Source organism: Empidonax traillii, unplaced genomic scaffold (genome assembly GCF_003031625.1).
Source record: "Empidonax traillii isolate 1590-97213 ecotype Southwest subspecies unplaced genomic scaffold, ASM303162v1 scaffold1375:size120127, whole genome shotgun sequence".
Taxonomy (NCBI): Eukaryota; Metazoa; Chordata; class Aves; order Passeriformes; family Tyrannidae; genus Empidonax; species Empidonax traillii.
Genome location: NW_020956568.1, coordinates 29270 through 47180, shown reverse-complemented (window position 1 = coordinate 47180; position 17911 = coordinate 29270). Strand labels below are relative to the sequence as shown.

General features: G+C 37.3%; 1 protein-coding gene across 1 annotated transcript in view; it reads right to left on the bottom strand.

The window, feature by feature from the left end:
* Window positions 1–2828: 2828 nt before the first annotated feature.
* The window catches only part of ZNF277 (zinc finger protein 277), a gene marked incomplete at its 5' end in the record, with an annotated part of 30697 nt that continues 15614 nt past the window's right edge, over window positions 2829–17911 (bottom strand). Inside the window, 7 exons of the mRNA XM_027906923.1 lie at window positions 2829–3169; window positions 3970–4144; window positions 6249–6291; window positions 6808–6904; window positions 8089–8156; window positions 14794–14926; window positions 16812–16922. Coding sequence (XP_027762724.1) covers window positions 2977–3169; window positions 3970–4144; window positions 6249–6291; window positions 6808–6904; window positions 8089–8156; window positions 14794–14926; window positions 16812–16922 — 820 coding nt within the window. The remainder of the gene's footprint in view (window positions 3170–3969; window positions 4145–6248; window positions 6292–6807; window positions 6905–8088; window positions 8157–14793; window positions 14927–16811; window positions 16923–17911) is intronic.

Sequence of the window (17911 nt, the reverse complement as noted above, 5' to 3'; positions counted from 1 at the left end):
ACCAAATTTGACACATCTGGCAGAGAGAGATGAGGGCATAATTTGACCAACTGACACTGCAGTTGTTGTATTGTAGCTAAGACTCAGAAAGCATTGTGACTTAACAAAATCTCTTTGTGAAGAGACACAGACATTATTAAGATGTTTGTAAAAGTCACTGGGACACAAGTGGTTTTCCTCCTTTAATCGAGGTCCTTCTAAACATGGGCACGGCTTTAGATACAGCAAAGTGAGTGTGTATAAGGAGTCAGGGTCTAGGCCAGGAGGAAATATTATTTTAAGAAATGTGCATTGGACTTAGCGTGGATTTTTTCATACCAATCAGCAGCACTCATTCTTCTGATCTGATTCTCCTCAGAGCCTTTGCCAACCCCAACTCTGTCCACTCCATGACTTATGGCATTATTATATTATTTTTGTTGTATGCTTCCAAAAATGTTTTTTTGTTAGCAGACCGTATTTGCTCACATAACAGCTGAGCCTGTACACTGTATAAAGTCATTACCAGGTCCCCAACTTGTGACAAGAAGATAATTTCAGTTTTAAAACAGATAAGAGGACAAGAATGCCTAGGGAAAATTATATAAACATATATATAATACCCTATATATAAACAAATAAGTATGCTCCAGCAAAATGTCCATTAGAAGCATCACTGTGCTAAATGAAAATGCTCGATTTTACTCTAGAAACCATACCCAATTCTCTCTGTGAACATACAAAGACTTAAACCTATTTTCTTGCCTGCTCTTTGTATCTGAAGTAACAAGCTCTACCCTAATCTGATTCCTCATGTTCCTTATTCAGTGAACAGTTATATACTGCTGATAAATTTTTCCCAAGTCCCTTTTTCTCTTAACTCAAAACAGACAACCACTCCCTGTTATTCATACAATTTCTCTTTAGATATTCTCTTAATTCTATATGGAAAAATGCTATTTCAAATTTCTCTCAGAACCAGGAACAGCAGTTGTTTCATATTGCTAACAATGTTTTAATTTTGTAGGGATCTGACGCAGCATCACAGTCTTTATCATTAGAAAATGTTTCGTAATCTCACTTTATGATATATCAGTAAAACTTTATCTTTCCCTTATTGTGCCCTTCTGAGATGGACTTGCCATAAAACTCACTCATGTGCTGCTGCCATAGTTTTGCGCTGATTTTTCCATTGCCCAATACACTTACCAGTAATGTAAACCCCATTAACTCCTACTCCCATCTCAGCTAAGGATCTGACTGAAAAGCAAAGACTGAAATCAATTTCTAAGTTAGGAAGAAAATAAATGCTTGGGAAAAAAATTACTTTTGTGGGGGATAAAAAGCAGCAACAGCTGTTGCAATTACTGTATGAAATTAAGAATATTACAAATGCAAGAAGTACAGACTACAGCTTCTTTAAGATGGTCAGACATTCTAGTTCTAAAATATTGGGGTTGTACCTCCTAAATTTTTGTACCAACGCACACGTATGACTACACGTGTCCCCTTTTTTTTGTCTGTATTCTCAGCAGCTGTTGAACTACTTCTATCCCATTTCCTCTTGACAGAGTCAGATATCGCTTCTGCTTCACTGTACAGTTATGTGGATGATCTGACTTACTCTGTACATTTACAGCATCTTGTTTTTCTTATCTCCAGAGCACCTGGGCACAAGAGAAAATAAGGAAGGGGAAGCAAAATGAGGTGCTACAGGGTGATATGTAATGGTAGGAGAAAACAAGTTCAGTGCGACTGAGAAGAAACTGATGCATATAGATTGCAGGGTGAATTAGACTGGACATGGAAGCTTAGCAGAACACGGGTAAAGATTTTTCACTTTAGCCCCTGCTCCCAGGGACTGCTTTATAATTCTCAATCACCACAAAAAGACAAACAACAACAACTCTTATTAACAGTAATGCATTTCAGGTAAAGAGGGCTGTGCAAAGGCAAAGCTATGGCTTTGAATCTTCTCTGTCAGGGAAAGGCACTGAGCTGAGACTCCCATATTTTCAGCAAGTGCTCCAAAACTGACCTACAGAAAAAAAAAAGAATGTACTCCAGTTTTGAAAGCGGTTATACGTATTATGGAAAACCAGACCTGAATTCTGCAGCTACTTAAGATTTCAGAGGCAAGTGGCAGGAATACTTAGTTTAGATTATCCCAGCAGGACCTATGCTCTGAGCAGCTTTGCCCTGTCAAGTTTGAGGTGCTTTCTGGACATGCTGAAGACTTTCTGTTACTCTGGGAACTTTAAAGTTCAGAATTAAAGGAAATACAGTAACTTTTTTGGACTTGAGATTTTTAGGATTTAATTTGGATTTATGTGTCTGCAATCCCCTAAGTCATTCTTTTACATCTCAGTTCACAACCATACACAAGAGGTCAACTTTAAATTCTTTGGATTTTTGATGCAAACATCAAAATATTGCAACTGGTCCTATGCTTTTTTAGGCTTCAGATTGGCAGCTTTCTATGCAATCAGATATCCATGGGCCAGGCAGAGGGATGTTTCTGAGCTAGTTTTCAGAACAGGCACCATATATCTTATATATTGATGATAAATAATTGAGATATACAGATCTGCTTTCCCTTTGCAGGAGGTCTAAGGTTAAAAATAGCAAAATTTGCTTTACATAACAGACCAAGAATTAAATTTTCCATTTGCTCTTCAACAGCAATAACACATAGAAGAGTCACTCATGTATCATGTATCACACATTGTCTCAATTGTTCATGCATTTCATGCCTTAGAATAGAACTCTGATTTTGATCTATTTAGAAAAAAAAATTCAAAAAGATGAAAAATTTCTAAATAATACTAACAATATTTGACAAACCAACCAAGTTAACACTTAAATTTTATTTAGCATTCATTTTCTATTATTTGTCCAGTAATACTAATAGTTGAGTTAAACTGTATTCCAATATTAGTGAAATAATGGATTTTTTTTTGTCTGGCAGAAAAGCACTGAAGGTCAGCAAACTGTACTTCAAAATTTCTCCCGACTCTTGTTCTCTTTACACAGGAGCTGATTTAAGACACTGCTCTGTTTGAGAGCTTTTAGACTGGATATATCTTCGCTTATAACAGGGACTTCTTCACTTTGATCCTCAGTTATCACATCTTCACTGTCTGACAGTGTGCACAGCAGTGTATCGTTTTCATAGGTAGGAAAATAATACCTGAAAGTAACAAGACATAATTACTAGATATTCACATATTTTGTTTGAGAGACTGAGATTCTATTTTTAAATGAGATTAGATTTTTAAAAAAGGAAAAATGAGCAAGTCTGGTTGTCTGGAATGACAGTAAGCAGAACACCCAAAAAATCAACCGGTATGTAGCAGTCATAGAGAAGAGCTGACAACACACAAGCCCTTCCCCTCTTTCTTCACCTTTATATTGCCACAACTGAAACTGCAGATACAGATTTGTCCCACAACAAATGCTCAACTGAGGTGTTTGAGTTAGAACACTCCCTGTGCTCTACTACCCAGTAGAGCATCATCCCCTGGACCTATACAGCCTACTTAGAGTCTGAACCAGCATTTTGTTATGTGCTATCTCTATTTTCTGTGGAAAAACTATGGGGAAACAACCAACTTGATGCCCAAAGTTAGGTAGATATCATGAATACATCTACATTAGACATGCAAAAGAAGTGGTTTGATGTGGTTCTACAACAGTTTTGCAACAACAAACTTCTCTAGTATATTGACTTTAAAATGCAGATCCCATGTATGGCAACAGTGCATCCTGAATGCAACTAGATGAGCAGTATCTCACATTCATTTTAGCTTCAGACTGTAGAGATTTCTAATTCTGAGTAGTTTTGAGAACACTTATTATTTTATCTGGACCAGTAAAGCTGGGGACCTCAGGGCACTGTTATATTGGCAAAATTCAGAACTTTCAACTTACTGTTTCACAGATACTATCACATAAAAGTATAAATGCTGAAAGAAATATGTTTGCTCTTACTGTGGTTGATCCCATGTAGATCTGGCTGGCAGGAATGCAATGTGTTTGGTCTCTTCCATATGACTTATCAATACCCCTTTGGACTGAAATTTCTCCTGGCAGTTGTAACAACGACAGTGATGGATTTCTCTTCTGATGAAATTCACTAGCTTTACTTGCTGATAAAAGTTCAGACCTGGGAGAGAGATGGTAGCAAACAAGCACTTGGGAAACGTAAAACTTAATTTAAAAATGCTTTCTTGGATTAAGCATTAAGATTGATAAGAGTTTACTGAAGACTAGCGCTGCCTGAATGCTGTAACTTAGCAAATTAGCTGAACAAATGCTTTTTCCTACTGCAGGGAAACTAACCCTTCTTTCAGTGTAAAAACTGCAAACACTTTGCTTCTTCTCAGTCTAAGTCTCTAAGTTTAGTGACAGAGCTCCAGGGGGAGTCAAGTAGGTTGAGGAATATCAGCAAATGAGAAAGAGACAGACTACTGGAATCCCATCCTGCCTTCCTTGGGACAGGCCCAGTGGGAAGACAGGATACATGATATGGAGGATTCCCTGCACTCCCTCCACCTGCCTGAGCACAGTGGCTTAAGGGACAGAGCATAATGGCAACAAGTCGCTGCCCTGTGAGGCAGGCATATCTCCTCTGTGAGAGCCCCACCTGTCCAGGTTCCCCAGAGTAACAGGTGTGAGCCTCTGCAAGTGGAACCCAACAATGATGAGGACAATGGTTCATCCAGCAGGAAAGTGTCTCTGGGGTTAAGTCAGCCTATGTCCTGGATAAAAAATCACTTCCATAAAGAAAAAAAGACACATCATTGTCATACAAGATTCCCTTTTGGAGGGAACAGAAGGTCCAATATGCCAACCAGACTGACTTCTTGGGGAAGTCTGCTGCCTCCTTGAGGCACAGGTTAAAGGTGTGACGAGAAAGCTTACTACCCTCACGGGTAATTATTAGTTTTTGATTTTTCAGGTAGGCAGCGATGAAGGCAATCAAGAGACTTCAGGACCTTAGGACGACTGGTTAAGGGATCAGAAGCACAAGTACTGTTCTCTGTCCTTCCAGTTGCAGCAAATAATGAGGGAAGAAACAGGAAGAGCAAGCAGATCAGTATCTGGCTCTGAGCCCACTGTCACTGGAAGAATTTGGGAGTTTTGATCATGGATTGGTCAACATGACCCCAGGCCTGCTGGTGACAGACAGGGTACACCTGTCTCAAAGGGGGAAAAGGATCTTTGCACAGGAGTTAGCAGGAGTCATTGAGACAGCTTTAAACTAGATTTGAAGGGGGAAAGGGATAAACCCGGGCTCACTAGATATAGGCCTGGGGCAGGATGCCAAAGTCTGATGTTCAACAATGCAAAGTGCTGGGTCCTACACTTGGGACACACAACCCCATGCAGTGTCACAGGCTTGGGGAAGCTTCCTGATGGAAAAGGACCTGGAGGCGTTGGTTGACAGCCAGCTGAACATGAGGCAGCAGTGTACCAAGGTGGCAAAGAAGGCCAATGGCATCCTGCCTTGTATCATAAATAGCGTGTCCAGCAAGACCGGGGCAATGACTGAACCCTGCTTCACTTGGAGAAAAGGAGACTTAGGGGCGACCTTATCACTCTCTACATCTACCTGAAAGGAGGTTGTAGCCAGATGGGCATTGGTCTCTTCTGCCAGGTAACAAACAATAATGGGGAGGTTTAAGTTCAATATTAGGAAAAATTTCTTCACTGAAAGGCTTGCCAAACATTGGAACAGGTTGCTCAGAGAAGCGGTTGAGTCACTATCCCTGGATATATTGGAAAGGTGTGGATGTGGCACTTAAAGAGACATAGTTTAGTGGTGAACTTGGCAGTGGTGCTTTAATGGTTGGACTCAATGATCTTAAAGGTCTTTCCCAACCTAAATGATTCTGTTCTACAGCAGAAAGCAACACTGGTCAAACAAAGCTTAAAGTACAGCCTTGTACGTTGCAAGAAAGTATTAAGAGGCATAATAACAATATCCAGGGCTCCAGCAGCCAGGCCTGGGACTCTGTAGAAGCCACTCTGCAAAAGAATCAAGTGGTTCTAAAGAAAACAGCACGCATCCTTGGCACTAACAACAGTTTCAGAAAAATAAAATGTCCTTGGCTTGCTTTAGTAAGCTCACAGAGACAGTTTCCATAATGGAAAAGTTAAATGTTCATGCAAAAATAAAACTGATAAAGATGTTTTCCTCTATTCTTATGATGTGGTTTTCTCCACACTAGTGGCAAATGCTGACAATTACAACACCTCTTACTCACCATGCTCTGACTTTATTTTAGGAAAGTCAAATCCATGTGATTTCTGGAGAAAAAAAAAGAAAAGAAAAAATATCTATTTCAACTACTTCTACTGTTTCAAGTTAAAACCAGCTTAGCTTCTCATAGACTGACACAGACATAAGCATATAGAGATACAAACATTAATACATGAAACAAATCCCCAAAGTTTTGTTTCATCGGAAACTTTCATATTCTGTCAAACTGTAATGCTCCTGTTAACTAGTTTAATAAAACTAAAACATAGATGCTAACCATTAAATACATTTAATCATCAAGCCACTATGATATTAAAGATGCTGCTTCTTTACTGTCTGTAACAGTCTGTGCACTCACAAATAACAGCTAATCATACTCTAATGTAAAACTGGACTCCTCTGCATATTTTAGAGAACATATGCTGAAGACACATGCAGTACTTTAGTTCTGTACTGAAGAGGGCATTCTAACGCAGCAGCTGATTTGATCTTAACAAAGACATTACAAACACAATTTTTAATTCCAAACTGATGAAAAAACTGTTATTTAAAACAAGTCTTACCTGCATGTGAAGATACAGTTTTTCTGTGGTGTCTGCTTGTTGTTCACAAAACAGACAAACTGCACACACAGGATGCTCTTCCCAGTCAGACCAGTCTCTTATGAATAAAAGTCAAAAAGATTTGTTTAATTGTGGAAAAGGGAAGAGACATTTTGTGAAAGGGTACTTCTGCAGTTACAGGACTAGAACTAAATACAGGCAAACTGAATCCTTTAAAGGGGGTAAGATACAGTGTGGATTTATAGCTGGATATATGATTACAATCTGGTTTACAGTCTAAAAAATATTACAAATTCAAGAATAACTGAGTAGATACTGCTGGGTAATTTCTGTGTAGACAGGAATTAAGTCCTACTTGAAACTGTTTGCACTAACAAACAGGATATTAACTTCAATTTCTATTCAGTTTGACAAGTCATCAAATATTGCTTTCATTGTATATTTTTATAAAATCTTTTAAAATTATTTTATACCTTTCTAATAATTCAATAGATCAGCCAAAGTCATAGTCATCAGGCAGAGCTTACTCTGTTATTTACTTCTTAAATATTAATTATTTCTAAAATACTCATTAATGCTACATTTAGACATGCACACAGAGAATACTTTACCAACAGATCCATTTAAAACCCTATTACTGCTGAGAAATTGAAATATTCCTGCAACCAGGTATAATCAAGTAAAATAAAGCTCAAGTCACAGAGAGAACTAGGAAGATCAAGGATCCCGATACCCATTTACTTCCTGCTTATTCCATTTCCTACAGCCAAGGAAACCACCTCTGCACTGATCTGAGGGCCTGGACTACAGAAGAATGCAGATGAGATGGATGTTACTCTCAATCAGCACCGCCGAAAAGCTTCATTTGAAATCCTGCTTTAATCTCTAGTTATTACCTTTTTATCAGATTTTTTCCTACAATTTCTTTCTCATGCTGACATTTTTGATGCTTACTCCTGATATTTAAATTTGAGCAAAACCTGTTCAGCTGGTTTTTTGTTACAAAAGTAAAAAAAAAGAAAAAATTTTGTCTACATCATTACAAATCCAGAAGGCTCTTGTTTGAGCCCTAGCCAAAAGAAAAATAGGCTAATGGTTGAAATATGAAGCTTACAGCCCTCATTGCTGAGATATGCTTTTAATGAGAACAATTTGGAATTGATTTGATTGGCTTAGATGAATTTTAAGTGTGCACTAACTATACGCAGCATCTTCCCTGTAACTACTTTCAAACATAATGGTCTTGCAAGCCTTTGTAATGGGCACATAAGTAACTCTTACTCTTCTAGGTTATCTAGTAATTCCCGGTCGTCCTCTGACTGCACTTCCTCCCAGGACTTTCCAAATTCCTGGAGACAAAAAAAGGAAAGAAAACAATAAAACATTTCCTGATTCACATCACATTTTGTCAATCAACTGAATGAACACCTCAGAAGTCACAATAACTTACTCTAGATCACTTCAGTACTGCTGTGAGTTAATGGCAGTCATACAGCACTGCTTTAGCAATGATTTTTAAAATACTAATTATTTGTGTCTTTTAATGGGGCATTCCCCACCCTCTGTCTTTGAAGAAGATGATTTGGCACACAGTTCTCAAGAACAGTAGAGTATTGCAAGACTACAAGGTGTTCCTGAGGTGGGTATGTTATCACTGTCTCAAGTTTGCCCTCACACTTGCTCAATCCAATCTGTCTACCTTGCTCTTCATGCAGCATATGCTGCTTAATGCAGCTGGCACACCTGAGACTTTTGTTGGCACAGCTACACCAGCCAGTGCTTGTTTCTTGTTCAAGGCTATGTCAGTAAAAACACATGGTAAACTAAGCTTCAGAGTACTCCAACACGGCAGCGTGAGCCAGGGCATAGACCTCTGAGTTAGACTCCTGTCTGTCTTCCATCCTCTCCTCGTGAATGTGAGCACATCTATTCATTGTGTTCTGTTCTTCCTTTTACTTTTGGTGTTGTTTATTTATATCTTCAAGACCTTCAGTACAAAGTATATCACAATACATTTGTGCTGCATTCAGCACAATAGCAAGCACTCTCAGCATGACTGAGATATAAATAACAGACAATAAGAAGCTGAAGAGCTCTACTGAAATACCAGCAATGATCTTCAGGTAGAGTTTTCCTTTTCTTGGATTTTTCCTGTCTTTAAAAATAAACCCATGCAAACTAACCAGTAATCAGAATAGTATTTTTTAACTCATATTTTTGATGGCTGTGAAGGACTCACAAAGTTGACGATCTTGTCCTCATTAAAAAAAAGGTAGCTAATAAAAGGATAATACTTTAATTAATTGTATTCAAATATTCTTTGTAATAAATATATTTAATAACATCCTAGGTAACAAGTATTATTACTGCCTTTATGGTTGTTTGGAAAAAGAAGAAAAATATTTTACTTATCTAATAATTTTATGAGAATCTTTAAAGTTGTTAGTGTCTATCAGGAAAATGATAAACAATTGTCTCTAGACAGCTCTAAAGCTAATGCCATCAGATGTTACAAAATGAAAATTCAATAATTAATTCAGTGATGCTACATGGCAGTGTGTAAACTCTCTGAGTTAGAGGGGAGACTCATTAATGTCACCATTACTGTGAGATAACATGAAGCCATAAACATCTCTCACCACATGTTCTCCCAGCTGCACACTAGTTTCCTATGTCTGCTAATGTTAACACCTTAATGAGTGGATAGTGGCTCACAACCACTGCAAAAAGAAGACAAATGCTCACAATTTTTCCCCTTACCAGCTTGAAGTATATGAGCACAAAAGACTATGTTCAACACAATGGCCAGTATTAAGTTTCACGTTTCATTAAAAGGTGGAAGGGAAAACCCATGCACAAACTTTATTATTAATGCTGTTTCTTTCTGGTGTTTCTGTGAAGAAAGTAGAGTAGGATCTTGTAAGAGGTCTCTGTTTCACCCCTCTATTTGTATTCAGAGGAGAAAAAAAAAAAGGGGAAAAAGGAAAAAGCTAACCCGGTCTTGTATCACTGGAAAATTGCACGGTAAATGGATAACTGGGGACACTGTGATGAAAGTGCAAAGAGACTGAAGCTAAGCAATTGGGTGGAAAAGAGCTCTTTGAAACATTCTTAAAACTCTTATAGGGTTTTTTTTATTTTATTTTTCATAGTTTTTTTTTAAAAACTCTTTTTCAGTTCTACAGCTTGATGGGCATCTGGGACCAAAAGTGCCTTTGTTAAGCATTCAACTTTCTTTGCTCTTTCATCCAAGATCCAAGAGCTCCCAGCAATCTTCTCTTGAGATTCCCAAGAAATTCTTAACAAAACCAGAGAAAAAAGAAGATTTGACATTGCTAATAGTTCAAACAGTAGAAAATGCATAATTAAAAAAACTGAAGGCCTTGCAATATATCCAAGAAAAAAACATTTTTTACTGTGTATCTCACAGAGAGGATGATCCTATAGAAAAGCAAGAAGAGCACGCAAATGTGTGTGATTTGATTATTTTCTCTTCCAAAATGAAGTCTAAATGCACATAGATGAAATGTCTCACTGACAATTTACCTTGAGTGCAATTTTAAAGGTTCTATGGGGAGAAAGTCTGTGTGCCTCACTGAGGCAACACACCTCAGCTTGAAAAGAAGTGCTGAGATAGGAGAAACCAGAAACAGCAGCTGGTATCTCAAGCAGTTTTCCCTAAAGACCAGTTGCTGAAATACATGCAAATAGAGTTCCAGGCCTGTGGAGCTCAGAAACTCCAAACAGATGCTGCTTTCCCCTGCAAATTTCCTCTCATCCTTCTTCTCACCTGTCTTGCTGTGATCATCTGAGTTGTTTTATACTGCTGCAGAACTCGAGATGGCCTTCTCCCAACATTAGTTAATATGCATTGGATGAGTTTCAGTATGAAGCTTTCTCCCACTTGGGGGGATTTTATTAAGTCTTGAACTAACAGCACCTGATGACTGATTTCCGTCTACTATTTTACAACATACACATTGTGTAAGTCAAAACAGGCTAAATATAACTATATATAACCCCCATGATAGCACCTTCTTCCCCTGGCTTCCAACAGATAATAATGACGACCTAGGGCTTGGCAATAAGGAGAAAATACCTTTTTATCTTTCAGGAAAAGAAAAGGCTTTGTGAAACAAGTTTTCTAGTAAGCAGGAGGTACCATTTTTCAGCTTCTTAGCTTAGTTATAAGTGCATTCACTATAGTGATGCTGCACACTACAGATAAACACCATTAGTCAATTTGAAAATGGACATCCATGCTTCCTACAAAGGATAATCTATACTTAAAGGGCTGCTGGTAACAATCAGGTGAACACAGAAAGGAAGGCCTTGCCAATCTAGGTCTGCCTCAGTTTCTCAGGCTGGGAATAAGACTGTTGGAGGATGCAGCAAGGCCGTGGAGCCTAGCAGCAAGGAAAGAATGTAAAAAAGAAGTGAACATCCAATCACATGTGAAGGCTGGTAATAATATATAGATAACAGAGCTAAGAATAGTTTGGTATGTAAGATTCTACAGTCAGTGTGTGAGTGCAGCTGTGTGAGAACAAGATGTAATATATTGGATGAAGCAATAAAAAGCTGAATTTAGGCCATCCTCATGAGGTGCCCAGTTTTTATTCCATGGTCGTCCTCTGTATACTACAACATAAGACAGTTTTTGCCTTTTGTTCTTTTATGGCCTCCAGCAGGCACAACTGACTACAGAGTTCTTCCCTTTCCATTTTTACTTGGCTCTTTGTGCAAGGTGAGTCATGGGGCCACAGGATAACACAGGCAGAGGACCAAGAAAATTAGGTTGGAATTTTTTTTGGAAAAAGGAAAAATAAGATAACCTACCTATATATCATGGATGCACTGTTGCTCAGTTCTTTACACTATACTATCAGTTTGTCTCTTTGAATTTGTACTTCAAATCTTTCTGCACAGGATTAGTATAATCTTCCACACTTAGACAACACAGACAAAAGACCTCCAAATTCACTGGGGAAGTGACCCCACTGCCCTTCAAGTAATTTGCATAATTGCAAAACTCTCTCTGTAATTCAATATAACTATCTGATAATAAGATTTTGATACTTGCTTATGAAAGAAATCTATCATGCACATGACAAAAAAAAGCTTCCACTCCTACTTAGTTAAATTACTTAGGATAAATTACTACGTGTAATTTATCCTAATGCTAACCTGCGAGCAACAGAACATGTCAATGATATGGAGGTAGACAAATAAATTATATGGAAGTAGATCACAACAGAAGTCATAGAAAGTCACAGAATATAAAAATATTTACAAAGGAATACACACTTATGTTACTCACTGCTATGCAAAATTAAAAATTTAGGGGAGAAAATTGCCAACAAACAGACAGAAAAGGTGACTAATGTTATGAAAACAGATTCTCTTATCTGCACTACAAACAGGAGTGAAGTCAAAAGCAGAATGGACGGAAAGGTAGAATGCAGGCAAGACTACTGCCCTAAATGAAATCAACGGGAGCTCTGCCACCAGCTTAAAAGACAAGTAAGAACTGGCCAAAAGATCATGAGGCAATTCAGCAGACATTCTCAGGCCATCTGAACAAAAAGTCCTTAAAACTTCTTGGTAGAAAAGCCACAAAATAAAGGAAACTGCCAGTTCCAGTTTAATAGGACTATTTTATGCAGTGCTTGGTGAAGATAATATGTCATGGAATATTATAAAAAAAGGACAATAACATCTGTAAGATGGTTGCAATAAAGAACTATCAATTTAAATAGCTTAAGTTCTAATTGCTGACAGAAAAGCTTTATGGTTCACATCCTAAAGGTAAAGTGTGTAAGACTGTGACAATATTGATTTTTATTACTGGAGAGCTACTTAGTTTTATAATCTCTTTCTGATGAAAAAAAACCCTTGATCAAAATGGAATATAGAAAGATCAAAATTAAAACTTCTGTGAAAAGCATACAAAAAATAGCTAAATTGTATGCCTACATCTTTAGGTTAAGGTGAATTCAGTAGCAAATTCTGAAACTCTGTATCTATCATCGCAGGTAAGTTATGTAGACCATGTCTGTGTCTGTGAAATCATATAATTCCCCTGGACTTCAGGAGCAATGGAAAACACAGATCTTTAAAACTCATTGGTAGGCCAGTAAAGCTTCACAGTACACATTAAAAAAATATCCTCTAGTAAGCTGTGAGGGGAGAGGAAGCAAAATCACTCTGTCAAGTAATTACCAGAAAGCAGAATTCAATGAATACAGATCCAGCTTGAAAAAAACATCTATCACATTTAATATAATCTACTCTAGACCATATTTGTGCAGTATGGAATGCATATATATGTAAAGGCCACTCTACTGAACTCCTAGTGAATAAACTGAGGTTTTTCCTATTAATATTCAATTTGTGTAAAAAAAAAAAAAAAAGGGGGGGGTTATCAAAAGCTGTTTGGAAAGCAAACACTTTCCACTGTGTAAAAACATTCCTAAAAATTTCCTGTGTGCAAATACACATTTTATAGTGAACTACCTTATACATGTTTAAGACAGAGTCTTTAGTCTGTTTTCAATCCTTTATTTTTAAATAAAATCCTTTCTTTAAAAGATGAAATGTCAGACTTCTGATGTGGGTACAGTTCGAAGGATCACAAAGACTGAGTAGAAACAGTCCACTGAGTAGACTGTAGTGAACAACAACTGAAAATGTCTGGAAAAAACCCATGGCTGTAGCAAAGTAGCCAGACATAGGACTGTGATCATAAAAAGCATCTCCCAGAAGATGCACTGGTACAAATCTTGCACATGAAGACCTCCTTGCCCAATTTTAACCACTGTGGTGGTTGGACATATCCTATTTGAATTATATTTACTATCATCTGTAATTGCAAGGACCTGAAAAAATATGTCTCTGAGTGACTAAGACACTCTGCAAAGTCCTGGCCAGAATACCAGGTAAAGAGGATCAAGGCCCTGACTATTAAACAGTTTGCATGTTCTGTGGCCACATCAGCAGCATGACCCAGACCATGCTTGGATGTGGTTCAGGAAGCATACAGGCCCTTGAGATCATTCTCAGCAGAAAGCATGGACAAGGCCACCAGTTTTGCAGCAACTGGAGAGAGTGGGAAAAGAGTTTAGGTATATGAACATTAGCCTTGCTGTTTTATTTACTTTGGCATATTCTGCTTATTAACATGACATAGCCACTGTGTACTGATGTTATGACCTTCCTGTATGTCTCTCAAATTTCTCAAGTAGTACTCCATGGTTCTCTGCACTTCTGGGCAGTCATCTAGATCAATTTCCTAATCTAAAATAGGACAGATTAAAATCTGAGTAATGCCTATTTATATCCTGGATGTTCGCACACGTAGAAGGCACAAAGACTACTTCAGGTGAACTACAGTTATTTCTGGTACAGAACATAGCAGCTTTTGAAGCAGCTCCTGTATTCACAAGTTGAAGGCAGCAAGTGAAAATCTGCTACACACACATGTACACACTCTCAGAGGTCTGAGATACAAAAATGTTTAGCAACATACACCTACACAGAGGCTAAAAACTAATATTTTTTCTTTCATCTATGTACCTTTAATTTTCCTCCTCTTTGCATTTAATTTATACTCTGAAGAGCACTTCCAGCTTAAGGTTTGTAGAAAAGGAGCTCAAAGCAAATAGCATTCAAGTTAGACCTCACTGCTCGATCTCATTTTCCCTTCTAGTTATTAAAGCAGAGACTGAGCATTAATGACATGATGATTAGCATCTCTTCAAGCTCCATTCTTGCATCTCTCAAAATCAGTTCTCAACAACAAATGTTTACTAGTGCTTAGTTTGACAATTATCCAGAATATCATACCATAAATGAGCATATTTCTTAAGAGTCCTTCACTTGATTTTTGACCTTTATACTAATTGCTGGTTTGGAATTACTCACTTTTAACTAGATATTGTCTGTATCTTTTTAGTCAATTTACTAATTATTCATAGAACTACTTACCAAGTAATTAATGATATAAAATTTGTCATACTCTTTGTTTTTGGCATTGATTCTGCGATGCTGCTTCTTTCTCATGTGATCTTTAAGTGTGTTTTTGTCTCTGAAGACTTTTTCACAATATAAACACTGCAAACTAAAATAAAAAGGTTAACAGGTCAATATGTTAAAAGGAAAATAGTACAAGATAATAACCTTTAATAAGCTGGAGTTATGTATAGTAAGAATAATCTTAAGCATGTGAAAGCAAGCTAAATAAAAGAGAAAGGTTATTGGAAAAAAAAAACAAAACAAGACAATCTTAGATCACAGTAGAATCAAACATAGGAATAACGACATAAAAGGAAAATATAGAAAATAAAATGTTTACTGTTTGCTCTCTATGCAAAGTGGGAGAAAAATCTGATTACCCAAAATTAGCCTGGGAAGGCTGCTGATTGGTCAGCATGTGAACTCTTTAATTCAGCATACACTTACACTGGCATCCAATCCATCTGAAACTGTTTCTTTGCAATTTAGAGTGAAAAAACCCCAATCTCTGAAAATACTGCTTCTCTTTTAAACAGTTAAAATTAGTACTCAGAAAGTTTTTATAATTCGGTCTTAACAGGGAGGCTAAATGAAATTTTGCGAGGGTGATCAATGGGCTTTGAAATCCTGAGAAATAAAATTTAATAAGTAAATTCATATACACACACATCCACATATATATATATATAAACTTCACATATATGGGTATACACACATATACATAAGTATATGCACATACGTATATACATATGTACATAGACATGAAGTATTACATATATGTGTGCACATATACATGACTTGACAAGGTGAAAACATTCATTAACAAACAAGAATGTTACCACAGTATGTCTTCCAGACCAATTAAAACAAAACAGAAGTATATGCACTGCCTTACATTATCTCTTACTATCAGCACTAATAGAACTGTTTTGGTTCCAGATTCCCTTCAGGTTTTTTGTATGGAGAAGCAGTTCAGGATTCTCAGTATCTTTTTGCCTTCCAAGACATTTAAGAAGTCTTGATTTCTACTTGTGCTTTCAGGCTTCAGATCAGTACTGCCTTGTTGGTGAATCATAGGTCCAACGGCAGAATACACCTGTGAATTTTAATATCTGCTTTGCTCCATCTGCTAACAGCAAAGTATTTGCTCTGCTTGAGAAGGGCATTCCCAGGAATAGTATGTAATGCTTTTCCTCAGCACACATAATGTAGTCATATTTGCCTGAAACAAGATTTTTTTCCTCTTGATTTACATTCAGGTACTATTCTACCAGCACAGCAATTAAGTCTATTCTTAGAGACAGGAGGAGTGGCCTTTTGCTACTCCTGGACACAATTTCAGCGTGTGTATTAACTGCAGAGAGGACTGGCTTTGAGAAAACTCCATCTAACTGAAAGCCTCAGGTCTTACCGATAAATCGGAAAGCTGCAAATTACCAGTGAGCACGATAATTCAGTGCATTAGGCAAGACCAATGATAAAAGAAAAGGTATTGTTAATACATCTACATTTCTGGAAAAAGTTATCATATATCTATCCCTCTGGCATGCACTCTGTAAGCAGTACAGAAGGGAGAAACCAAACATCCTACATTCACGATACACAGAGGTGAATGAACATTGACACAAGAACTCTGTTTTCAGTGGTTAAAGAGACATTTAGCAAAAAGATTATTATGATGAGAAAGGACACTAACCTAACAGTTACGAGAAAAAGGCATGTGCTGTTATTGATGGAAATTGTGCAATATGTAACAAGTGAAGAACTGCACATGACTTTTTCCAGCAAACACATACTATGAATTGTTATGAATTAATTTTCAGTAAGTCAAAAAAAAAAAGACTAAGAGGACTCACAATAAACTTACAAGATGTCTTTGTTTCCTCTTAACTAACTATGAAAGTTGAATTAATTTTAACCTAACCTATTTCCAAGGTTAAAATAAATATGACCCACATTTATTGAAAAAAGCCAAACCAAACACTACTTACTTGTCAAGCTTCCCCTGTAATACAGCCAAAAACTCATAGCAATTCACAATATTATCTGGCAGCCCAATGTTAAAAGCATGCTCTCTTGCCATATGATTGAGAAGGACAGACCTAGAAATGACATTCAAATAGACCATTACATATTTTTAGATAAATATGAGAATTATTCAATTAGTGATTTCAAATACACCAACTGCTGTAAAAATGCATAAAAGCCGACAATAAATAAAGAATAATAGTCTTGCTGCCACTGCTAGGAAAAAAATGCAACTTTATTGAAACAGGAAGTTATCATTTTCAGCTCTGCTGAATATTCAGCGACATTTCAACAGCTCACTCTGCATACACAAAGTATAATACTTTAAATGAAAATTATAGTATAGTTCATTTTGACTCTCACTGTTAAAAAAGCTCATTTATTAACTTGTACAAGCAAATCACATTTCAAACAACCCTCTTGAGAAACATTTTAAAAAGCCATTTGTCAGTTTTCTCTGTGTTGGTTGGAAGAGCAGAAATTCTTGGACGTGATATGCTTTTACATCAATAAAAGTGCTTCATATAGCACTCAAAACTACACACAACAGCACTCAAAATTACACACAAACAAACATAATGGATGTTCAAATAAGCTATTTTTCTAATAGAGATATACTGGTTAACTTGTTAGGTGCTCAACTTCTTTAATATGCCTCAGCTTCTGCTTTTGGAGACTACAGAAACATGTGAGTGTTGATACCTGCTTTTGCCACAGTCCAGCACTTTTTTCAATCCATGCATTCTATGTGTCAGACCAAAGAGTAATCAGAGGATGAAGTTCTTGGGGGATGAATGATGTGAACTTCACCAAACAGTGAAGAGAAGAGGACATTCACACAACACTGGGACAACCTGCAGGGATATGACCTCAGGTTCTCCTACCCTTTCAGAGTACCAGACCTAACCAGGCAAACACTCAGCTTCTCCAGCTGAAACTGATTTACTGTTTATGAACAAAGTGTATTGGGTCTGGCTGAGATGGAGATCATCCCTGAGCAGTGATGGCACAGCATCAGCACTGTCCCTCAACTTCACCCCCGCACTCCATCAAGTGGTTGGAG